Source organism: Mastacembelus armatus, chromosome 9 (assembly GCF_900324485.2).
Source record: "Mastacembelus armatus chromosome 9, fMasArm1.2, whole genome shotgun sequence".
Taxonomy (NCBI): domain Eukaryota; kingdom Metazoa; phylum Chordata; class Actinopteri; order Synbranchiformes; family Mastacembelidae; genus Mastacembelus; species Mastacembelus armatus.
This window is the reverse complement of record NC_046641.1, coordinates 24,138,638-24,163,328: the sequence shown is the minus strand read 5'-3', so window position 1 is coordinate 24,163,328 and position 24,691 is coordinate 24,138,638. Positions and strand designations below refer to the sequence as shown.

Sequence of the window (24,691 nt, the reverse complement as noted above, 5' to 3'; positions counted from 1 at the left end):
CATCAGCATCAACCCTAACATCAGCCCTAACATCAGCCCTAACATCAGCATCAACCCTAACATCAGCCCTAACATCAGCATCAACCCTAACATCAGCCCTAACATCAGCATCAGCCCTAACATTGGCATCAATCCTAACATCAACCCTAACATCAGCCCTAACATCAGCATCAACCCTAACATCAGCCCTAACATCAGCATCAACCCTAACATCAGCCCTAACATCAGCATCAACCCTAACATCAGCCCTAACATCAGCATCAACCCTAACATCAGCCCTAACATCGGCATCAGCCCTAACATCGGCATCAGCCCTAACATCAGCATCAACCCTAACATCAGCCCTAACATCAGCATCAACCCTAACATCAGCCCTAACATCAGCATCAACCCTAACATCAGCCCTAACATCGGCATCAACCCTAACATCAGCATCAACCCTAACATCAGCCCTAACATCGGCATCAGCCCTAACATCAGCATCAACCCTAACATCAGCCCTAACATCAACATCAGCCCTAACATCAGCACTGTGGTCAGAGTTACGTGTTTTGGTTTGTATGTTTTTCACATGACCCCACAGAGGTCATGCTAACAGGTTAGCACCCAGCCTTATATTAGCACAGCAGCAATACTACATTTAAGTGCTAAATGCTAGGCTAGATGCTAAATGCACCAGTATCTCTATATGTACATCATGACATGCTAACTGTGGGCTCATTAGCATCCTGTTGTGAGCCCAGGACTGGAAGCAAAGCTGAACCAAACCAAATCTGAGGCTCCAATTTAGAGACGGTGCCACAGAAAGATGCCTCCATAAGGACAACAGGAAACAGTAGCTGCTGTCTTCATGTTTAATCCATCCAGATATTTTGCTTTGAACCATTTGCCCAGAGTTACAGCCTTAAGGTGTTACTGGCCTTTGTTTCCATCTGACCATATCTGACCTAACACATAGTACTGAGGTTGTTGACTGTGTCTGCATGTAGAGTTTTCAAAGCAAAGCAGCTGTTTGCTATATAATCCTGATCACAGGTCAGATAGGAACAGTCAGCATCAGTTTTCCCCAGAAAGGAAGTGTTTGTTACGTACACTTCCTCACAGGACATCTGATAATCACAGTCTGTGTTAACCTCAGGGCGATGAAAGTGGCATTTTACAGCGTCAGTCTGTGTCTCAGGTGACGTCAGAGAAAGGTGGGGGTGGTTCTGGTCCTCTCCCTGAGAAAACCAGCTATGAGCTTCAGGGGTCTGAGGGAGCAGCAGAGCGGCGGCCTCTTGGTTCTCCTCAGAGATGAACCCACTGTCAACATGACGGCACTTGACTGTGTAGTCAGGGTGTCTGGACTGGATCTGGTGCTCTGTGGTTACTGGAGGGTCAGAAACACACTGCGAGTCCAATTTGAGGGAGGACAGTTTGATGAGCGGCGGCAGAGAAACGTCTTCTTTCTGGTCCTCTTCTGATGAAGGCTGAGTGTTTGGTACGACCACTATGACATTCTTCACTCCGAGCACATCGGTCACCTGGAAGTCTTTGATGTCCAGGATGTTTCTCCCTGCAGGTTTCTTGTTGGAAGGAATAAAGAAACACTGAATTAGTCAGGAGACACTGGATTATGGACAGATCGGTGTTGCTGATAAAGACAAAGTCACACTGAGCGTAAACTGACTGGTCGTTTCAGGTCTTTATATTTTAATGGAGATTTCGGATGATACTAAACCTGTCACATATTTTCATCTTTTCAATAATCAACATAATAAATGAACATCACATACATTACTCTGGATGAAACAAACAGGAAGACAGTCCCAGCTCAAGGTCCACTTACTAGCATCTCCCAGAGCTTTCAACTGTTTCACACAATTAAAAGCTGCAGAAAAAGCTTGAAAGTCACTGAGGTTCTGGAAACTTAAATACCCAAGATGTGTGGTAGAAATTTCTTTAAGTTTGAGAGTTGCTAATTCTCAGAAAACGTAGTCCTCTCCGGGCCCGTGATTAAACTGAGATGATTCATCACACTTGTGGTTGTTTTCTGAGAATTAGCAACTCTCAAACTTAAAGAAATTTCTACCACAATTTGGCGACGAGGATGGGATGGACAGGCCACTGACCAGCGCCTGTTCTGGACCGAAGGAACCACCGGTGGTAAAATTTAAAAATGAAGGGAAAGTTCCGCTCCGACAAACGGAGGGCTGGAATCCCGCCTGAGGTCAGAACGGGTGGCGGACAGTGGATGCTCCATTCCTTTGATAAGTGAGTACAGTGTTATGAATCATTTCTTGTGTATGTCTGTTAAGTGTTGATTTATGTTTTTGGTATGTTTTTGGTCTGCGTCAAAATGAAAAACCCTAGGTGTGTGTGTTTGGTAATCACATGATCTTTGTAATCCCTCCTGGTAATGAGACCAGTGTGTCTGAGGACAGACGCCAGATGATGAAAAAATAATCCTAAAAAACAAAAAACGAAAAAGAAGAAAAAAAAAGAAACAACGAGAAAACCCCACTGGCTGAGGATTACAAACGCAAGTCTTCCTTCGGGAAGCCATATGGTTTATTAAGGAAACGACCCGTACGTGGAAAACATGAAAAAATTAAGACAGTACTGAAGAAGTAAGCTCTATGAGAAGTTCTATAATGTTGTTAATGTGAACTAAGCTGTTAAATGAGAAGTAAGCTATGTCTATGAGGAGTAAGATGTTATTGTCTATAAGAAGTGAACTATTATTGTCTATAAGAACCACCTTAGAATTTGTCCCATATCATGAACTGGGCATATGAATGAGGTGATAATTTTATAAGCTTTGCAGTGACTCCTTCAGTGTCTTGTATGCACAATGTGTGTACAATAAGGGGACGTTGCTCGGAACGAATGTGTCATACAAAATACCTGGCTGGAGTGAGTCATCCAAAGTTAGTGTTTGCATGATAAGATCTGACCATACGATGAGATGGGAAGATCAGTGTGAATGAGAAATTATTGTGTGTGTGTTATAAGCCCAATGAAAGTGTAAGCACCAGCCCCAGTGCTAAATGATGGTAGATAAATGGGTTAAAAATGTGGTTATAGAATGTTGTTGAGAAGGAGAAGAGGAAGTGAAAGAAGGAAAACAAAGAAGGAAGAAATAAATTGGCACTCTTTTCAAGAGTGAGAAAGGGAGGCAGAAATAGAAGTAAGAAAAATCTGCTGCAGAATTAAGGGTAAAGTTAGAGAAGTGATGTTGAGGAGAATAAGAAGGTAAAATTGAAATGTAGGGTGAGAAAGTAGAAGTTATGTTTTGCAGGTTTGTCAAACTCCGATGGGGACACATCAGACCCACAACACGGCACCAGTGGGATCACAACAATTCACCGCTATGATGGACACCTTGGATGAAGCTGTGCGGACTGCAATTCCTCTGAGAGTCTGCTGGTTTCAGATTCAAGATACTGGACAAAAGGGGGGTGAGTGAGTCACCAGCTGATTATTGCACCTGCATGGTAACTGTATTCGCTGCACACTCCGGATACTGCAGCATACAGTCACCTGTGGAAAACTGCATTAATAAATGTCTCAACCTGGCCCAAGGAGCTGCGTCAAGATGTCATGTGTCGGCTGGGAAACACAGACTGAAAAATGTATGGACACATGTCTTACACGCAGAAAGGAACCGAGAGGAGTCAGACATGGACCGGGTAAAAAAATAAAATTCTCCGCTCACCAGCAGGAAACTACACAACCTCGCAGAAGGAGCCTGCGATCTCGACAGAACAATGCAAGGAGATGTCAGGGAAATCAAGGATTTGTTCAGAATCAGCTTCAAAAAAGGACAGTTTCACACTTTAAAGGACATGGACACATATCCTATAACTGAATCAACAAAGACTCATGAAATACAATTGAATGATTGGACCTCAGGAAACCCATATGATGACAGTGCTATAGAAATACCCTGACTAATAATGTAATGTTTTTTTCCCTCTGATTGGTAATTATAATTGTGTTGACACTTTGTGTCAAAGGGGGGAATGTGAGGATTTTACAACAGAGCAAATGGTCACTAACTTAAACCAATGTGGGGGCTGAATGTTTGCTTGACCCTTTCATGGTATGTGGTTCTGTCTGTTTTATTGGTTTAGTGTTTTAGGGTAGAGGGTTGTAAATAACTGCCAACAATTTGTTTCTTTGATGGTAAGAAGACTGAAGATAGTACCTGAACAAACGTGGAGTCTGTTCAAGATTAGTCCACCCCTTTCTTGTCAAAATGTATATAAACTGCTCTTGTAACACATACGGGAGGGGACTTCTGCAAGGACGTCCTCTCCGGGCCCGTGATTAAGCCTGAGATGATTCATCACACTTGTGGTTGTTTTCTGAGAATTAGCAACTCTCAAACTTAAAGAAATTTCTACCACAGATGCTGTCTGTTTTCTACAGTTTCTAAATTTCAGGATATATAACGAGATTACTGGCATGAAGCTCATAATCTGTTTGGAACATAAGCAAACAACAAGGCTGAAAAATAACAGGAGGACAAATAATGTTTAACTCTTGTTATACACAACAGAGACACAATGGTGCTCAGTGGCTGATGGTGTTATCTGAAGGCGAAGTTATAGTCTGTTTTTCACATTTGACTTTAAATAGAAACGTGTTTTAAAGATTTTCTTGATCATCTGCCTATTTCTGTATCTATTTGAAAGTCTCAGACTGAGCTCCTGACAGGAAACCAACAGCAGTGAGCAGAGTCACAGAAATCACAGAAACACATGTAGGTGTAAAAACAGAAATCAGGTCACCTGCTGGTTTGGGTCCATCAGCCAGCGGCCTGTGGTGCTGCCCTGAGGGCTGGAGATGGGCGGGAAGAAGTACCACTTGTACCTGCTCAGTGAAGTTATTGAAGATGGAAGAAGGAAGAAAGTTTTCAAAAGAAATTTTGACTCGTTGATTTTTGAAAAGACACATTTTCACGTTCAGCTCGATTAACGAAACAAAAGCAGGAAGAGCAGGTGAACGTGTGTGTTGTTGGTTGGATGTGATGGTGTGTGTGTGTGGGTGTGTGTGTGTGTGATGACTCACACAGTCCTGGACAGGATGGAGATGATGAAGACAGTGAGAGCCAACAGCAGCAGAGGCGTCGTTGTGGCCACCACCGGGACCTCATCTGGAAACACAAACACAGTTCACAGGTATTAGTACTTTATACTTTTGTATTTCCATGTAGTACTACTTCATCCTTGGACTTCACTACATGTCAGAGCTGAACCTTGGACTTTTTCCTGCTCTACGTTTATCTGATAACTTTAGTTCATGCATCAATAATATCAGATACTCATGTGAAATGGGCCATTCTGCACAATGACTTTGACTGGGAACAGAGGATTTTACTCTGTTACTGCAATAAAGTGTCTCAGTACTTCTTCTACCAATATAGTCCTTCTGTTTAACAGTACTTTCATTAATCAATCAATCAATCAATCATCATAATCAACCCTTAAAAACCAAAACATGTCTCGCTTTAATTGCTGTTTTATATCCAGTCGTTCAGGTGTTTCCTGGACTTTCAGATTAAAACTCACCAAAACATGTTGTGACAGAGCTGATGCTGCTCCTGGAAACATTATCAGCCAATAGGTGAAGAGAATACTCAGTGCTGGGGTTCAGGTTGATGAAGGTGTGCTGCCATTGGTCCGGCCACACGGGCACAGCTGGAAAGGAGGAAGTCATCATCTGACCATCACTGCCAACTATCTGACAGGGCTAATTATTTATCATATTTATATCATCATTTATTTATCATATCAACACAAAAATGTTTGTTCTGACAAAGTGTGAAGTTTAACAGGAAACTGATGCTGTGACATGTTTCAGAAGAAAACTCCGGTCCCCTACTCCATCTGTCCGAGTCTCTCCTCAGCTCCACGCTGTACCCGTCCACTCTGATTGGTCCAGACTTCCTCTGCCACACCCACTCAACCGCCACTGTTGTTTTGGTCCTACCAACCACCTTCAGGCTGTCCGCCTCCATCAGAGCTGAGAAAACACAAAGACGTGCTCAGACACTTTACTGCAGTAACAGCAGAAATAGGTTCCAAGTAAAAGTCCTGCCTTCAAAATATTACTGCAGTAAAAGTACAAAAGTATCAGCATCCACATGTTTTCGAAGTATCCAAAGTAAAGTAGTCAGAAGAACCAGGACAGACACGTAGAACATTTCCAACATCATGGTTTCTTCAGAATACAAGAGTAAATGCATGGATTGTTCCTTTAAGACCTCATCAGACCAGGACCGGCTTACCTCCCTGCTGCAGACTGGCAGGCACAGACTGAGGAGGTCCACACTGCTGCATGGAGACGGGGAACACACTGACCTGGTAGGACTCCTCGGGGTCAACATCTGTAAACACACACACACACACACACACACACAATGATACTATAACTGATCTCTTTTGTCCTGCAGCTGTTTCAGATTGAAGCAGAGTTAAATAATCCAGTGATTTTCATGTGGCGGCTCAGTTTGGAGCTGGTGGTTACAGAGGAAGTCAGAGGGAAACACTTTGGTGCCAGCGTTCACTTTAGACCTGTACGAAGAGTAAAAGACTCATTAGGCCTTTTCTACATTTCTGATACTGAAAAGACCAAAAACAACAACGTGACTCACAATTATATTATTTCATTTTTTAAAGGCTCAGCATTTTTCCAAAACAACTGGACACTGTAGTTTTTAACACATGAGGAAATAGGTTGGAGAACTCTCGCAGTTGATTTCTGTCAAGAATCAGGGCTTTAAATGTTCCTGACCCGCCGTGCACAGGCCCAGTTCTGATAAATGCAGAACTCAGTTACTGACTGAGGAGAAGATGTGCGGCGCTGCTGTACCTGGAATGACGGTGGAGTTGAGGAAGCCGTCCACCGTGGCCCAGCGGTGGGTGGATGGACTCGTCTCAGAGCTCCACCGAACGGTAAAGTGAGTGACAGGTGGTGTGGAGGGTGGGGGTCTCTGCCACTGGACCCGAAGGCCTTTGGAAGAACTGGAAACCCACAGGTCTCTCACTGGGGGCAGAGCTGCAGGAACAAGACCAGACGACGGATTAATCAGCATTTTATTATTGGCCAATATTGATTCATTCATACTGCACCACATTACTGTCCAAAACGTGCTGATGGTTTTATAACTGAACACGACATTTGACTTTGCTGGTTTCTGGTTTGAAGTGTTATCAGAACATCAGGTCACGGGGCTGCTGCTGCCTCCTCACACAGGAGACATACAGGAAGTGGAAATGCAGAGAAGAGGCTTTAAATAGATGGTGTCAGTTAAAAGCTGATAGAATTGAAGTGAGGTCTGTGTGTGTTAGGTGGTTTCACTGAGCCGCACATCAGTTGATTCCTGTTAAACTAAAGGTTATTACTGATGTTTTGGTTTGTTTCTAGTCAGTAACAACACAGCACTGCACATTACCAGGACCTAACCAATAACCCTTTACTAACTTTAGAACTACACCCTTTCTGGAGTCTCCCTAATGAATGAAGTGCATATCTTATTATTATTATTATTATGATTAATGTGGAAAACATGATTAAATCCTTTAATAAAGCCTTTAATTACAGCTTTTATAACTGGGCCTTTACCAGAAGGCAGCACCACGTGTCACTCACATGTCTGACTGTGTGTGTCAATGCTGAGGAGTGCCCTGGGTCCGTAACCGGCCGTGTTGAAGGCTGCAACTGTGACGCTCCAGTTCCCCTCCTCCACCATCAGGGGCGCCGTTTCCTCTGTGACGTTCTGAACTGACATGTCCTGCAGCTGCTGCTTCCTCTGTGGCCTGTAGCTCACCTGGTATCCAAGGATACGACCCCCGGCATCATGGGGGTCAGGCTCCTGAGCATGGAAAAAGAAGGTCCCAGGTATAGGTGTTAGTCCCAGCTGTGAATATAACATCATTATTATATAATATTTCCAATTAGCAGGGGCTGCGATTCCACACATGCACTGAAAATCAATAAAACACTAATTAGTTCATTTCATAATTGTAATTTAGATTTTATTCGTGCATACAATAATAATATATAGTGTATTTTACAGTGGCTCTGCCAAAGGTTGTTTGTCTGTTGGACATATCTGACATGTCTTGGACTCTGATTTTAAAGATGAATGAAGATAATTTATGGTTCTGGACAGAGAGTCAGTTTCTCAGGTGGCTGCTCCAGGTGTTTTCACTGTACCTTCCACAGGAGATGGAGGAGAACAGGTCCACCAGAGTCTCTTCGCTCCAGTCGGTAACACACCTCTGGAGGCCCGGAGGGCACTGGCCAAGAAAAAGCACAGAAATAAAACCGTGCCAGGTAAGACGGGAACGATTTTAAATCATCTGAGGGAGGTTCTCCTCACGGTGTTTCTTATGAGTTTAGTCTAGAACTTTAGTGTGTTTGACTGCACCTCTGTCCTGCGTCCTCATCGTGACGTCGGTGCTCCAGTTGCTCCAGGTGCCGGACTCCTCCCTGCAGGCCACAGCGGCTCGGTAGACGATAAAGGGCAGGAGGTCTTTGATCGTGTAGACCAGCATCTGATTTAGACATGCAGGGACAGACTCGGGGGCCTGGAAACAAAAACCGAGAAGGTTCCAACATGACTGTGTGTGGTCTGTGTGTCTGGTATGACTGATTCAAAGCAGCGGAAAATGTCATGCAAAAGTCTGTGTCAGCTTTTTTAATGATCTTTAATCCAGGACTCTGCTCTGTGCAGTGAGTGTTTTATCCACCCCCCTAATTTTCCCATCACTGCAGCTGCTTTTAGACTCCCAGTTGAATCTGAGGCCTAGAAGAGACGGCAGCAAATAAACAGAAAACTAGATCAAATCTATTAAACAGCACAGGAAGAAATGAAAGGACGGCAGCTGCAGGTTTCTAAGAAAAGACACTCAACATGTGGAGTACATGTGAAGTACTGGAGGTTTTGGGTGGACATGGTGATAACAGGTGAGAGACAAATAAAATAAAAATAAATCAACAGAAATAAATAAAATGTCACTCTGATGATTTTGAACTGTTGTCATTTGAGTCAGTTATACTTTAGTTTTCATCTGTGACATTTAGACGTGTTTTAAATTAAATCACACTCACACCTACAACCAACCTGAGCTCAGACTGTGGGAGGACGTGAATCTCAATTTCAGCAGAATGTTTGATCTTTGGTTCAGTGATAAGGTTTACTGATTAGAACTGTTGCCTCACATCAAGAAGGTTCCTGGTTTGAAACCCATCAGGGGCCTTTCTGTGTGGAGTCTGCATGTTCTCCCTGTGCTTGTGTGGGTTTTCTCCAGGTACTCTGGTTTCCTCCCACAGTCCAAAAACATGTATGTCAGGTTGATTGGTGACTCTAAATTGCCCATAGGAGTGAGTGTGAGTGTGTGAGGTTGTTTGTCTCTATGTGGCCCTGTGATGGACTGGGGACCTGTCCAGGGTGGACCCCTGCCTTTCACCCAGAGAGAGCTGGGACAGGCTCCAGCAGGTCCCTGGGACCCTGGTTAGGGACTAAGGGGGTACAGATGAGGGATGGATGATCTCCAGGGACGTCAGTCAGTCCTGAGAAGTAACAAACAGGTGTCTGACCTGAGACCAGGTGTGAGTCCCGTCGACTCTGTAGCGAAGCCGACAGCTGCCGTCACTGTGGCTCTTCCAGGACACGGTGACAGAGTCGTCAGTGGAGCCGGACACAGTCAGCTCAGGCTGGGGGGGTTTGACTGAGGAAAGGACATATATATATACTGTCATTACTGCACAGTGGAGTGACCACATGTCAAACATCTGTCACATCTGTTAACCTGCTAACCTGCATCATTGAGAAACACATCATGAGGCTGGGACCACTCCCAGTTCCCCGTCAGGTAGTTCTTGACCTTGGCTGTTATGGTGAGGAAAGCTGACGGGTTGAAGATGCCCCGACAGAAGACTTTCCCCCTGCTGAAGGAGAGAAATGAAAAGCTAAAATGTCACTTACATGGTGCTGACAATTAACACGAGTGTTTAACCAGACTCTGCCTCTGGTCAGCCGTTACCTGCTGAAGATGAGGGACACGTGAGACTCAATGTGGCTGTTTGAGTCCTGGCTCCACTCACATGTCATGGATCGGTGTGAGATCTGGTAGTAACAGGACATGTTCAGGGTCTCTGCAGAAAACCACAGCATGACAAATGTTTTCAGACTTGATTAACAATCAAAAACTGAAGCATTAACAAAAGTGTTTCCACCAGCTGCTTCCTCTTTGCTTTCATTCTCCTGAGATGTGTCCAGAACCAGACTGGAGTCCACATGGGACAGAGTTTGGAAAGTCAAACAGTTCACACTGGATGTCAGGACAGAAACTAGGACCTGAAGTCCAGGAACTCTCTGTAGACTCTAGACATCGATCAGGTCCAGGAGATAAAACCAGGTCTAAAGCTCCGAGTGTTCTCAGGACCACAGTGGTCTCAGTTACTGTAAAATGGAAGAAGTCTGGAACCAGCAGGACCCTTACTGGAGTCAGGCCTCAGTCGGGTTTCTTCAGAGTCCTGGATAAGGGCTCTGAATATGTTTGTGAGAGATTTGTATCTGACTGCTGTGTGTGTGTGTGTGTGTGTGTGTGTGTGTGCTCACTCTGTATAGACGCCGACGGCCGAGGGCCACAGTCTCTGACGTCAGTGACACACACTTTATCGTCATCCTCACACGGCTTCAGATCAGTGGGGTTCACCGTCACTTCTGAGCCAAAAGCAACAAAACAAGACAGACATTCAGGAAGTAAACATTTTACCAAAGGAAGACAAATGTAAAAATCTTTAAGAATCTAAATCTTTATTTCAAGGTTCAGGCTCATTCAGGTCAATGACCCCATTTAAATTCCTCTGGTTCTGAACCTGGGCGTCCGAGTCCAGAATTATTTCTGTTTTCTCATCACAAACTGGTCGTTTTACGCATTAAAATCATATCACACATTAAATCTGACGTATATAATTGATTTGCTTTAAAGACAGAATTCATGACGTTTGGGAACCTCTGGATTAGTTGGACCTGAGTCCTGGATTTAAGCTGAGCCCCACAGTGTCCTGAGCTTCTACATTTACAACAAATAGAAGTTAAACTGGTCCTGTTTGGAAGTTTAAACCAAGTCTTTATGTAACTCCAACATCCCTTCAGTCCAGTCGGATCAAGACTCAACTACACGTGGCTCCAAATAAAAAGCACATCAGTACCAACAACAGCTAAATGTCTAATCTGTCTTTTAATATTTTAATATTTAGGAAAGAATTTGGAGAAACTCACCATGAGAGAAAACACTCATCACCGTCACAGTGGCAAGATGCAGCTTGACGGATAAAAGGTTCATGTTAACTGGTAAAAAAAAGTATGAAGAGTTAGAATAAAAAATAAATCAGCTCAAAGAGTCGCCTCCAGTCTCTACGCTGTTGTCTGCCTAATACAACTGTCAGAGAACATGTGGTTTTATCTGAGGGCTCAGATCTTGTCAGGAAATCGCATGTGTTGGTGTTGGTGTGTGTGTGTTCAAATTTCGTGTTCGCCCACAGCCTCCCACCACAATAACCCGCGTGGAAACAGAACGACTCTGGAATCTGAAATGAATCTGGTTTTAGCCACGAGGCGTCAATATTAATTAAAAAGTTCTCAACACACACACACACACACACACACACACCAGGCTAGAAAACACTAAGACCTTCCTTTGCTCCTCATTTATTTATTTTTCTTCAAAAGCCAAGTTTAGTTTGTCTCTGGTTATTTCTGCTTTTTCTTATAGAAAACGGAAACAAAAAATTGCTTCTTGTATAAACATTTAAAAATGACTAACAGCAAAAACAACAACAAAAGAAAAAAAACAAACCAAAGAAAAGCTGTACAGGAAAGAGGATCAGTTCATCCTGTGTGTGTCGGTGAACAGCAGTAAACATCCTCCACATTTCTACACAGTGAGCAGCCAGAGACAGACAGACGGGGTCATGGGTCTGTTGTTGGGCTTCACCTTCCAGACTTATTCCAACGTCAGTTAATGGATGTCAGACTAACACAAAACAGCTTTTCTGCCCTTTAGTCGTGGAATGAAACAGATTTCTCAGCAGTGGTTTTGACCCAGCAACAGCTCTCTGATAAACAGAACAGGATTGTAGCCTGGTGGTTTCTGATCTCAGCGTATTTACAAAAGGGAAAACATATCTTAACGTTTCTTCACTGACCTCTGGTAAAACATAATTTCAGAGCAGTACGCTGCTACGGAGAAGCTCATATGTGGCAGACACACAAAAGAGTTTGGCTGATAGTGTTTCTCAAACGATAAGACATCAAGAAAGAACCGCTCTGACGCTTGTTTGATAAATGTTCATGATGCACCTTGAAAATCTGTGAGGGAGCATGAGACGCTGGAGCCCAGAGGGAACGTCCAGGGGTTTCCTTAGTCAGCAGCTGGTTTTTACAAATCATCATCAGCGTGGACACAAGTGTGGCAAAGGTTTACAGTGCAGCTCAGGGGACATCTCTGAACCTGAACCCCCACGTACGTATTTCCAAGACTAATGCAGCTTTTGAGCCTGCTGACGAGACGACAGGATACAGAGGACATGAACTCTGAGATGTCACGAGAAAAGATAAGACCTGAAAAGTGAGTCTGGGTGTAAATCTACTCATTTAACTCAACAAAGGTAAAATCCTCTGATCACTGCGACCGTAGAGGTGCTGATGGATTTCGAAGGATTTCTTAAAAAGTGGCACCTGACTGCACACGTACGAGGGGCCGCTGTCATTGTGTTTTTTACTTCGTTATCTAGCCTGAGAATCTGCTCATCTTAGAGGAAATCAGCGATGTGGGAAGGAGGACCGTCACTGGGCGAGTGTAACATCAGTCATGGTACACATGTGGCTGCTGTGCTTCCTGTTTGTGTGCTGCGTGTACTGACTGAAGTGCTCTTTGATGTGTTTTATCACTTCACCGTCTTGAACCCTTCTCACGCCATTTCTCAGAGGATCATCTTTAGTTTGTGACTTCACATTTTGGCCTCGTCACTTTGAAAGACAACCACCCCTCTGGAAACTTCACCCGTTAGCTGATCCATCAGCCTTTAAAAACCCGTTTGAACCTTTGTTTGGATTTCCTTCATTTTCTCCACTTTGCAAAAACAGCTGTGTGGTTTTCTCTGCACTTAAAGGCATCACTTTGGTAAAAGAATATTGCTCCTTTGCACACGTTCTGCTTCGTGTTTGTCTTTTCTGAGCGTCTCACCTCTGCTCCATCTCGGAGGAGGACAGCAGCTGCTGAGGCTGCACCCTGGCAGCACGACTGTCTCTAAGTTCATGATTAAGGGAGCGGGACAGAGGTGCATAGTCCAGAAAAAAACAGGAGTAAAGACAAAAGATGGCCGTTCAATCAATTGTGATTAGAAAAAAAAAAAAAAAAAACAACAACAGTAAGCACCCAGTCGTCCCCACTGAAAAGTCCCAGAGCCTGAAAAGCTGTGGACTCAGAAACACCCAGGACGCGTTTTTCAGGTCTCAGCTGGAACAGTTCGACCTCCCCGAGCTGATGAAAGCAGAGTTTACCCGACCTGCGCCGAGCCGAGACGAACACACTGGTTTCATGATGAGTCCAGGTGTGTGTCTGTGTCAGTCTGTGTGTGTGTGGTGTGTGTTATTTGTTGCGCAGCAGGTCCAGCTGGTCCTGGTATTCCGTAAACAGTCTCTGGAATCGCAGGTTTTCTCCGATGACGGGTAAAACCTCCATCAGCAACTCCCGCTTACGTAGACCCTGAACACAGGAACCAATGAAAACAGTCAGCACAGACAAACAGCAGCCATACAGACACACAGCAGTCAGAACAAGAGCCCTGGACAGGAATAACCACTGGCCTTGGTCAGCAGGGGGCAGCAATGACTCTCAGTCAGATCTAACAAAAAAACTTAAAGAGACAAAGCTGTGGAAGACAACAGCTTCAGACAGGAGGAGGATGAGGACAGGGTGGACAGACTTTGAGTTTCAGAACATTAAGAAGTGTAGATGACACAGAACGAAGCAGCAGGAAGCAGCTATCGTACCAGAGTGGTGGGCTCCCAGGACGTAGCTGCTGACCGGTGGACGGGACCAAGCAGCTCCTTACAGAGTTCTCTGAGGCGATACTCCGAGCCTGGAGGGAACGAACACACACACAAGAACACACACACACACTAAGTGTGAGAACAACACAGCTGTTCACGACTGTATCAGCAGTGAAACTGTTTACGATGTGACGGCACCTTCGTTGACGAGGAAGCGGGCGTAGATGAGCAGCCAGTAGCGGTACTCCTGCGCCGACTGCAGGGTCAGGGCGGACACCAGCTGATTCTCCAGGAAGGCCAAGGTCATGCTCTGCTGCAGGTGGTGAGGCGTGGAGGAGAGACGCGCCGCCAGCCGCCCAGCACTGCACCACACAGCAAACCTCAGTTACACATTTCATCAGACACTGCTGCTAGGAACAGGACGTTAAATATTACTGTCATACTTGAGGTTGCGTCCCTGCATGACAGCCAGCGGCCCTGAGGACACAAGTGCATCTTGGGTAGACAGGCAGCTCCTAAAGTCAGCACACTGGACCAGAGAGTCTCCTCTATCTGCTATCAGAGTCCTGAGAGAGACAGAGGATGATGATGATGATGGTGTAAACTCATGGTTTACACTCAGGCACAGGTCAGCGTCTGGCTTTTATTTCTCAACATATGCAAATGAAAATCTTATACAGACACAACACAAACCAAACTCTCACCAGGTCTGCAGCGAGGAGCTGAAGCAGTACGACTTCCCGTTGGACAAGCCGACGACGGGGACTCCCTGCTGGGTCAGCAGAGACTGGGACACTGTGGTCTCAGCAGCTGTAGGTACCAACAGAAGGAGACAGTCAGTCTGACGTGAGGGTTAAATCTCAACACTGTTAAAACTACGCATTTGTTTTCTTCCCCTCAGTTAATTGGATCTCAGGCTGCAGTTTCTCACCAGATAAAATGGTGAGCAGAGACTCGTTCTTCACCAGAGCCTTTTGTTTCTGCACGTCCCTGCACAGAGAGAACCAACTATTAAACCTTGAATTATTCTGTTACATTTGTCATATTACTATATAACTCCCATAGTGGCCAAACATCTGCTGCAGCTAGAACATTACAACAACAGAAACGAATCAACCTCAATATATAAATTAAAAAGTAATCACCTGCATGTGCTCAAATCAAAAAATTCAAATCTGTAATGAATCAGTCCAGATGTGGAAAATGACAGAAAAGCTCAAAATGTTCTCCAGCTCTAATCTCTACCATGACCTAACAAACAGGAAAGAGCCCCGACCAGACAGACAGCGTCGCTCCTGCTGTCAGAACCATGACGAAGTGGGCCGAGCAGTGCAGAGCCGACACAGGCGTGGCCAGCTGGATGGCTGGAAGGAGCCGCCGCCCACAGGAAGAGAACACTGACAACATCCTGTCCTCACAGGCGACGGCGATGACGTCACTGAGGAGGAGCAGGAAACAGTTTTACTATCGATATGAAACCACAGTGAACAACCACCTCAGGTAACCTCTATCTGGGACTATGGGGACGATGTCTGGTCTAGAGCCCCACGGGGCCACAGGGACCTAAAGCGAATCAATTCTTACCTGCTCCCTGCAGCAGAGACCACTGAGCTGGGCAGCAGTGTGTTCCAGTCCCGTCCATCTCTGGAGCATCGCAGCTGGCTGAGCTTCGAACCCGCGACCACCGACACCTCGTTCTCCACCTCCAGGAACACCGACGGCTCCATGCTCACCTACACAGACATGTTCTCCATTTATAGGGTAACAGTCTAATCCTGACTGACTGGAGATTCTCACTCAGCATGTTTGGAGATTTGAATTTGACCTGTGACCTCACTGTGAGTCCAGTTTCCTTCAAGCTGTCCATGACAGGTGCAGAAAACAAACACCACACAGATGTAGGACTGTGAGATTTGGACTCGAATGTGTTTCTAGTGAAATGTCTTTTTAAGCTGCTCTGGTTTGTTCAATCTCCCCAACACAAACCTTTCCTTTATTGCTTTCATGGTATTTTCCTGTGTCTTCTACTAAACCTCGACTGGCCTTAATCACAAATGCATCACTTTGGTGAGCTGTTCGGTGGAAACCTCAGCATTCACAGCTTATCTCTGTTTATCCGTGGCTCTAAATAAAAAGCGGTTCCTGTGTCCGGGTGTTACCTGCAGGCTGAAGGCCTTCTGTGTACTTGGTGTTGGGAGTTTGAGAACAGCTGTGGGGGCCGGAGGAGCTGCCACCTTGCTGGGCTCCCGCTCCGCTGGAGGTGTTATCTGACGAGAGGAGGAGGAAAAACATTTCATTTGTCTCCCCTGGTGCATCGTACACCTGCTCCTTTAAAACACCACCATTTCATATCCCACTTTTAATTGAATAACTTTTTCTAACACCTAGCTGCAGCTCCATGTCCTCAGTGTGCTCTTCCTGTGTGCTGTGCCCACATTTTAAACATTTACAGACACATGAAGGTCCCTCCCATGTTTTTCCTCCAGCTCTACCTGACTGAACGTTTGGGTGATGGGAGCAGGCATCTTGTCTTTCCTGGGCCGGCCCTTCTTCCTCTTCTCCACCACCTCTCCTCCGTCCATCGGCAGCTCGGGTTTCCTCTTGCTGAATGGCAGGTTTTTGTTGATGGCGGCCATCTTGTCCTCGCTGTCGCTGCTGGTCTCTTCTTTGGCTTTGACGTCTTTCAGGGCGGAGACGCCGTCTTTCGGCCTGCTACGCGATCAGAGAGGTCAACATTTGTCTCAGGCACACCACTTTTCTTGGCTACTTCACTCTGAGCCCCTCACCTGTCCAGAGGTGTCATTCCAGCGGTGGAGGAGATGGCAGCCGTGACTCCAGGCGTGGCCTTCGACCTCTCTGTGAACCTGGAGTCTAAAGCTTTCATTGGCTCGATCTTGGAGGCAGAAGTGAGCAGCAGGCTGGACTTTACACTGGAACAAGGTGCGAACAGGAAATAAGAGGAAGGAAAAAGAGCAGGTGAAAAACGTGAGTTTTCTTAATGTGGTCAAAAAGAAGAAAGGACGAGGATGAGGGGAGGATGAAGGCCTTGTCTTAGGGGGTCAGCATACCCATCCTTGTCCTCCAGGACCTTGGGCATTCCACTGGGTGGAGGTGAGGTGAGCATAGGGTCATGGTTTGGCCTCAGCCCCAGAGAAGACGCCTGTCCTGGGCTGGAGTCGGAGCTGAGCTGGGAGGTGAGCTGGTTGGACATGGAGGAGCCCGAGGGCAGGATGGGAACGCTGTTGAACAGAGCCGGCGAGAAATCCCTGCACAGAGAGTCTCAGTCATGTACTGACCTACACCGTCCACCAGAGAAAATCTAAGGGTATTTCATGTTTCCTACCCCGTGTCCAGCTGAGCGATGCACAGCGGCGTGATTCGTCTTCTGCCGTCTGCGGTTCTCGTCTCGACCTGCTTCTTCAGAAGGTTCTGCAAGACGAGAAAATAACACGTCCAAGAAGTTCAAGATCCAAAAATATCCCAAATCATAAATCTGCATCTAAGAAACGTCTGATATTTGAATTAGTGACATTTCCAAGCTGAGTCGCATCATTTGTGCGCCTACATTTGATTTGGATTTGTCTTTTATTGCATATACATATATGCATCAGTGCTAAACATGATTTTGTCTTTTCTTGCATCCTCACATCTTAAACACAGTTCGGCCACTCACCTGCCAATAACCTGCAAATTATTAGGAAATTAGGACTCATCATGAAATGCATGAGTTCAGTGTTTGTCCTGAACCACGCTGACAGCAGTTAACACTCTGTGCTTGTTGGGTGTCACATTTCAGTTTCGCACCTTCCTGATGTCCTCCAGAGACTCTCCGTTCATCACACTGTTGAGCTTTGGGGCCGAGGACTCGTGCCCGGCGCTGCCCGGTCCCGTGTTGGTCTGGGCCGAGTTCTGTCGCTCCTGCTGGTATTTGAGCATCTCTGGGTTCTCGATGATGGTGGTGGAGAGCTGAGCCTCGGTGCTGGTTATAGCCAGACTTTTACCGTAGATGTTCTGGTGGATGCTGTTCTGTACGTCAGAGGAAGACAGAGGGTAAATCTGATTCAAGCTCCTAATGACTGAAAAAATAAGATAATGCAAACGGCTGTTTAGCCAACTATCTATCTTCTTTGGATTGAAGCACAGGAAAAATCCTTCTGTGGTTTTACTTTCTTTGTTTTGGGTGAGACCTTGTACACAAAACACATGACTCATGTAGGTTGAAACAACTTGACTTCTGTTATAAACTACTGTTCCACTTTATCAGGCTTAACTTTTGAGCATTACTGGATACGAGAGCTGAATATTTGAATATATTTTGTTTTATCTCGACATTAAATCCATGTATCTGGAAGCTGGTTCAGAGTTTGTCCTACTTAGTGACAAAATGAGATGTAGTTTCTTGGACAAACATTTTAGGCAACACCAAGATGGTTAAAAACTACAAGCTAGAACTAAAGCATACAGATCACAGAGTAGACCTGCGGTTAGTGGATCTGGTTTTAAATCTGGGACTGACTTGTCCTGGTTTATTGAGTTAGAAAACATTTAACTGTGCTGCAGCTGTTCAGAGGATCAGATCACATCTGTGTCTGCAGCCACATGTGATGACGTCATGTGTGTCTCACCTTCTCCTCCTCATTCAGTGGATCTCCCAGTTCGTCCAGTGAGAAGTCCAGGTAAGCCACAGTGCCGTCCATGGAACACACCAACATGCCCAGGCCTGTCAGAGTCCTGACACACACAGACACACAACAGACATAGATGTGTTTCCATCTGCATTTTAAATTTCAGCATAAGAAGCATCAGTGAAAACGGCAAAAACATGAAAATAAACTAAAATATGACAAAACATTGGACTTTTTAACGATCTCATCTTGTTCCTCCTAAACAACAGCTTAAAAGCAACTGACTGAAAACTAAAAAAAATTTAAATATGATTTATGTCAAATTTAAGTCTCTGAACCTGTAGGAGCCGTTTTTATGTGACACAACACAACACTTCGTTACTCACCAGGAAATGTCCATAATCGATTTATCGAAGAGATCGTGGATGACCACCAGGGGGCGTTTCAACGAGGTCAGCTGGGGAGGAAATGAGACCAGCAGCGTTAGTACTGTCAGGAACAGGTCACAGGCTCTTCCTCACTAAAACCTCTGGGGACAGGAACTTTCTACTGAGCAGCCATGTGAAGCCACCAGTACCAGAAACTGTGTCTGTACATTTTAGGACAAACAGAAATGTGAGCTGACCCAGACGGAGAGAGATCGGTCTTTGCTGCCGACGGCACAGCAGCAGTATGGGCAGCTGGGCTTCGGAGAGCTGCCGTTCTTCTGCTTCTTCTTAAAGATTTTTGGGTTGAATTTCTGCAGAGACAAAAGCCAGAACCATCAGTGGGCAGGTAGGATTTTATGTGAACTGCACCTTTAAAGGCTGAACGTGTGGTTAAAACGTCCTCACCACCACTGTCACTGCTTTACGGTGGCCTACAAAGTCCATATTAGTCTTCCAGCCGTCTCTCTCCACAATCTGAGCCGTGGGACCAGAGTTGTTCATGGCGTGAGCCGACACCAGATACTGACCATCTGGAGACCAGGACAGGCGCAGGACATGGGTCGTCCCACCGCACTGAGACACAAAGACAGAAAATCATTTAGACTTTCACGAACCAGCAGGACAATACAAAGACATGTGCCAGGTCAGAACCGAACAAATAAAAAGTGAGTAAAAACACAACAAATGTGGATGTTTATTGTGTTCTTGTACCTCACTGAACGGTTTGGTGATGTTGGCCTCCATCTGCCAGTCCACCGTCCTCCACACTTTGAGGCTGTGGTCGTCGGCCTGGGAGGCGATGTATTTCCCCACCGGATCCCACGTCAGCCCTTTGACCAGCCCAGTGTGTCCACGCAGACACGTCACCATCTCTGCAGGGACCGGGAGGACAGAGACGTGAGGAAACAGGCTGGACAGTGCTCAATAACAAAAATCTTCATGGTTGCTGCAGCTTTATAATAACAGTCCAAACATCAGAGTGGCATCAATTTCATGCAAAGAAGAAAATATAAGAAGATAAAAAGCAGTTTGCTCCATGTTGTTCTACTGCTCCTTCAGTAACATCACTAATTTCCTCTTCTTCTACGGGCAGCGTCACCTCCGCGGCTCCTACCTGGGAATTTCCGAGCATTCCAGATAACGATGGTGTTGTCAACACTGCAGGAGGCGAGCCAGATGTCGTGAGGTGACCACGCCACGTCCATCACATCTACAAACCACACACACATATAATGAAATCTCCTTCTACTACCTAAAGTCTGACCTCTAGTAGCACCGTGGAGAACTCATGGATTTAGTGTGTGTTCATTTTAAAACTGGTTTTCTGCGATACCTCCAGTGTGGTTCCTCAGGATGGTCACACACCTCCACTGCTCCACGTTGGCCAGTTTACTGCTCGACCCGAACACTGTGCTCGGACCGATGAATCTACCGAGAAAACACATGCAGTCAGAATCAAGCAGCACCAGGGACCAGCTTCCACAAACCTGGAGCTTCTGTGCTTGAGAACATTCAAGAGCTGGATGTAAAAACTCATCACGGAAACAGCATCATAGTGTGTATGTGAGTACGTACGCGGCTCTCCTCCACACCATGACCAGCTTGTCGTCTCCTCCTGATGCCAGGTACAGCCCGTTATTGGACCAGCGCACGCAGTTCACACACGCTGCAAACACAAACACACATATGGTCAGTGTCCATAGAACCTGCAGTGCATCACAGTCCTATTATAAAATCAGGTCACTTCTACTTTACTGTGTGTTTTCTCTCTGCAGCAGCAGGAGCAGGGACCATGGAGGAACCAGCTTTTCCACATTTAGCCAGCTGGCACACAGCTACTGCCGCTATTCAGAGAGGAATCAACCAGTACATATAAATGAAAGAGCTTGAGTCTTCAGGTTCGTTCTACTGCTTAAAGCTGTTGAACCAAACTGAAATAAATCACAGCCATCAGCAAATTCAAGGACATTCGCTGCCTGTTTCTAGGAAACCTTCATTGTGGGAAGCAGTTTCTGCCTCTTTGTGGATCACAGAGAAAAGGATCTGAAACCAGTGAAAGAGCTGCAGGTCACCATCGGTCAGCACCAGAGTGAGGGACTGACACTAGGCTGGGAAACTAGAGAAGCAGTACTGTAATACACAGTCTTCATAGAAGCTGTCTCAGTTTGTTAGTGAGGTCTGTCAGTGCCACAGGTAACAGGTAAACTCTCATGTTAGTGCTGAGCTGCACTGCAGGTAAACACCATCAGCTTCCTGAGCTCTTTATGAACATATGAGCTACTGTGAAAGACACACACAAAGAAAATCATACATCAGTAAAACATTTTCTCATTGTACTGTCTCACAAACGCTCCGTTCATGTTCTGGTATCAGTAACCAGCTCCTGTCTCTGCTGTTGACAGGAAGCTGGGTACAAAGACAGCAACCCCCCTGAAGGAGGCCGGAGTCTGTGAGGAGCGAACAGATGGATGCTTCAGTGGCACTTTCATGCTGTTCACGTCTCACGTCTCACATCTGCTGTGAACCCTCAGACTTCTCACTGAGCAGCACTAAAAGAAGCCTCACAGGTTGAAATGGCACTACTGGATGCATCAGCTGCACACCATCACACTGTCACTGCTGTTGTCCTGTGGGCTCTCTGTGCTCTGATCCACTGCTGAATGGGCTGAAGACAGTTTTCCACTTCTCTGGACAAAAGTTCTGTCCTGTTCCAGGTTTCCTTCAGCTCAAACACAGGGACATGTGGTACCAGATTATCTGTTCTGAATTCAACAACCTGTATATTAACATCCAGTCACTCTGAGGACCAGCCCCCTGTCCCTTTGTGCTTTTTCCATTTGGTGCGTGACAAGACGTCTAATCCAACCTTGCTCAGAAATATCACAGGAGTGTGTGCAGTGTTTATGACTCAACAAATGTTCACATGAACACGCAGCATCCTGTGCAAACCCAAAATATATCAGTCACCCAAACCTCACAGCATTCAGCTGGATTTTCTACATCAACACACTATCTGATAGAGGTATGGCTGGTTACCTAGATGATTGTCCATCTGGCAAAGCATTTTGGGAATATTTTCATTCTTTTCATCCTCTTCTCGAAGGACTGGTGCCATGTTCCATATCATCACCTTCCCAGAATCCTCTCCTGAAAACAAATCCACCTTTAGTTTCAGATTGGGTTCACAGGGCTGAGTGATGGTACTCCTGTTTCGGTATCTTACCTTGGCCACCAGTAGCAAATTTTGTCCCATCCGGGTGGATGTCCACAGAAAATATGGGTTTGCCTGTGGAACATTGAATCGGTTAATTCATTAATTAGTCAAATCATTTGGACAGAGACCAACAGTTGTTTCTGTCCGCAATAAATAACAGGACATGGGACACATTTCAGCGCGACACAGGAATAAGTTGTGAGATGTTAGTGCATTGGGAGATCAATAGATAATAAAAACACATTGATCGCTGCAGCCGTGTGCTTGGTATTTTACTGTTGTGCTCTATGTTTATATGACTCAGATGGTTCATTTCAACTGGTTTATCCCTAAACACTGAAATAAGACATAACAAATAAGACATTTAAAGACAAATTATAACAAACATTTGTCACTTTCTTCTGACATCAACTGTTGATTAATTGAGAAAATAATCAACAGACTAACTGACAATGAAATAATGATCAGGTACAGCCCTGAGCAGTAGCCCGTTGATTATTTGAAGTATTATTTTGCAGTATTAAGAGTATTAGTGATGGATTTCATGGTGGAGATTAAATCCACAAGTTGAAAAGCAAATCCAGATGTTGCCTGTTGTGACTGTGTTGTAATTATTGTGACGTAGAAAGTTTGTGTTACAGTCCAATGGTGGGAACATTGTCCAACAGCGTTAGCTGACTTAGCGTTAGCAGTTACACTTACTAAGCAGCTGTTCCTGCTGCACTTCATTATTTCAGAGTCGGTGGAGATAAAACACCAAACCTGTGCAGTATCATAAAGCTCTGAAAGTATTATTTATTCGTTAAAACAACCAGGCTCAGGTGAGAAAGTGAGGTCACTACCTACTACTACATTACCCATAAGCACCCAGTGTTCAATTAGAGTCAAATATTGGATCAATTTATGCCTTTTATAGCATCATAGATTCTGTGATTGAGTGTTAAGGTTTGACAGCCCAGAGAAGGACCGAGGACAAGGGGGTTTAGTCCCCAGATAGACCCCTGGACATAAGGTCCTGTATAAGGTCCTGCACATCCTCATTAGGGACTGAGCCCCCCCTAAAAGCCGGATCCTAGAACTGGCCCTGATCAATACTAAAAGTAATGAATCAAAAGTAAATAAATAATAATAATAATATCTGTGGGTTACTGTCTCCTGTGAGTCGTGTCCGTTATGGGCCGTTATTTAACGTTAAACACGTTTAGGTTAGTTACTTTATTAACATGTGTCATATGAGACACGTGTCAAGATGCTGAATGTTCATATTATTATTATTATTATTATAAATTATAATTATATTCAAATGATAAAACAAACACCAAGTCTAACTATGCCCCCCCTCCCTCCCCCCGTCCCCCGGTCGTTTTAGCTGCAGCCCAGATTCAGGCCGGTTCCCCCGGTTAACTTTCCAAACCGACACCTGCAGGTCTCAGCCTTGTCTGGCCCCATGTGAAGCGGGTTGGGCGGCACCGAAACAGGACATGAAATGTCACAGGGAGTTTGAAAAACACGACCCAACAAGTCTTTGTCACAGCAACGTGGACTCGGGGCCACTGGCGGCGAACTAGCCGGGGGCTAACTAGCTAGCTAGCTCGGATTAGCAGAGCCCAGAGATTTGGAGCCGAGCGGAGGTTCGGTGACAAAACACCAAATGTGAGTGTTCGGCTGTTGGATCAAGTCCGGTCTGTGAGTGGAACAAGTGTCGACCATCAGCACCACGATGCCTCCTGGTCGATTCCCCCCCCTCCTCCGACAACAAAAGCCCAAGTTGGTCCAAAGATTCCTGCACAAGCTTACCGTTGTGGCTGACCCAGCTCGGCTTCAGCAGCTTCATTTTCAGCCCGACGTGTTTCTGAACTCCTCAGTAAAAACCCAACCAGCAATCGGCCCGGCTCGAGGACTAACCCAAAGCCCCTGCCTTTGTCTCAAACTCCGCCCGACACTTGGGTGTTTTTGTGATGCGGTTCCATCTCTGCAGCTGCTGCCCCGGAACAGAGCTGCCGACACAAAGGCGGAACCCGGACCACAAACGATGTGACACCAAACAGCCAGGAAGTGTTTTCTGTTAGGACAGCTGTCACAATACTTCCGCCGGCGGCAAAACTGTAAATAAAGTAATCTGTAAACTGTTTCCACGCGTTTTATGTTCTTGTTTTATTTTGTTGGGTCTAATTAAACAAACCCGAGGAGAAAAAAAATAATACATAGAGTTATATTTAAAATTCAACATGATACGGCTTTTAATTTGAAAAGTCACATTTGTTGTACCGCCCAAACTCAACATTTAAAATCCACAGGCTGTAAAATAGTTGGATGATGGATTTTCTTCCGAGTCACTTCTCAAACATGAAAGTGAAAATGACCGTAT

At 45.3% G+C, this 24,691-nt stretch overlaps 2 protein-coding genes across 3 annotated transcripts; both read right to left on the bottom strand.

The window, feature by feature from the left end:
• Positions 1-312: 312 nt before the first annotated feature.
• LOC113138319 (interleukin-6 receptor subunit beta) lies at positions 313-11,438 on the bottom strand. The gene is made up of 15 exons (XM_026320636.2): positions 11,282-11,438; positions 10,616-10,720; positions 10,038-10,149; positions 9,812-9,942; positions 9,592-9,722; positions 8,420-8,579; positions 8,206-8,288; positions 7,639-7,861; positions 6,859-7,044; positions 6,275-6,373; positions 5,869-6,009; positions 5,556-5,684; positions 5,056-5,140; positions 4,776-4,857; positions 313-1,565 (listed from the first exon to the last, which is right to left on the bottom strand). Exons 1-15 carry the CDS (start codon positions 11,343-11,345, stop codon positions 948-950), a joined length of 2,349 nt encoding a protein of 782 aa, XP_026176421.1. The 5' UTR covers positions 11,346-11,438; the 3' UTR covers positions 313-947.
• A 270-nt stretch (positions 11,439-11,708) lies between these two features.
• hira (histone cell cycle regulator a) lies at positions 11,709-24,348 on the bottom strand. 2 transcript variants are annotated; one of them, XM_026322257.2, is made up of 25 exons: positions 24,121-24,348; positions 22,333-22,395; positions 22,146-22,256; positions 20,685-20,775; positions 20,443-20,537; positions 20,224-20,319; positions 19,821-19,981; positions 19,515-19,682; positions 19,307-19,420; positions 19,068-19,138; positions 18,682-18,787; positions 17,861-18,082; positions 17,400-17,485; positions 17,125-17,322; positions 16,843-16,986; positions 16,549-16,768; positions 16,216-16,323; positions 15,641-15,789; positions 15,333-15,494; positions 14,988-15,046; positions 14,761-14,866; positions 14,500-14,622; positions 14,255-14,418; positions 14,057-14,145; positions 11,709-13,769 (listed from the first exon to the last, which is right to left on the bottom strand). In XM_026322257.2, the coding sequence occupies exons 1-25, from the start codon at positions 24,155-24,157 to the stop codon at positions 13,653-13,655; spliced, it is 3,060 nt and encodes a 1,019-aa protein (XP_026178042.1). In that variant the 5' UTR covers positions 24,158-24,348; the 3' UTR covers positions 11,709-13,652. The 2 variants fall into 2 exon arrangements, with proteins under 2 accessions (XP_026178042.1, XP_026178043.1); XM_026322258.2 differs by having other exon boundaries at positions 16,549-16,765.
• Between the last annotated feature and the right edge of the window lie 343 nt (positions 24,349-24,691).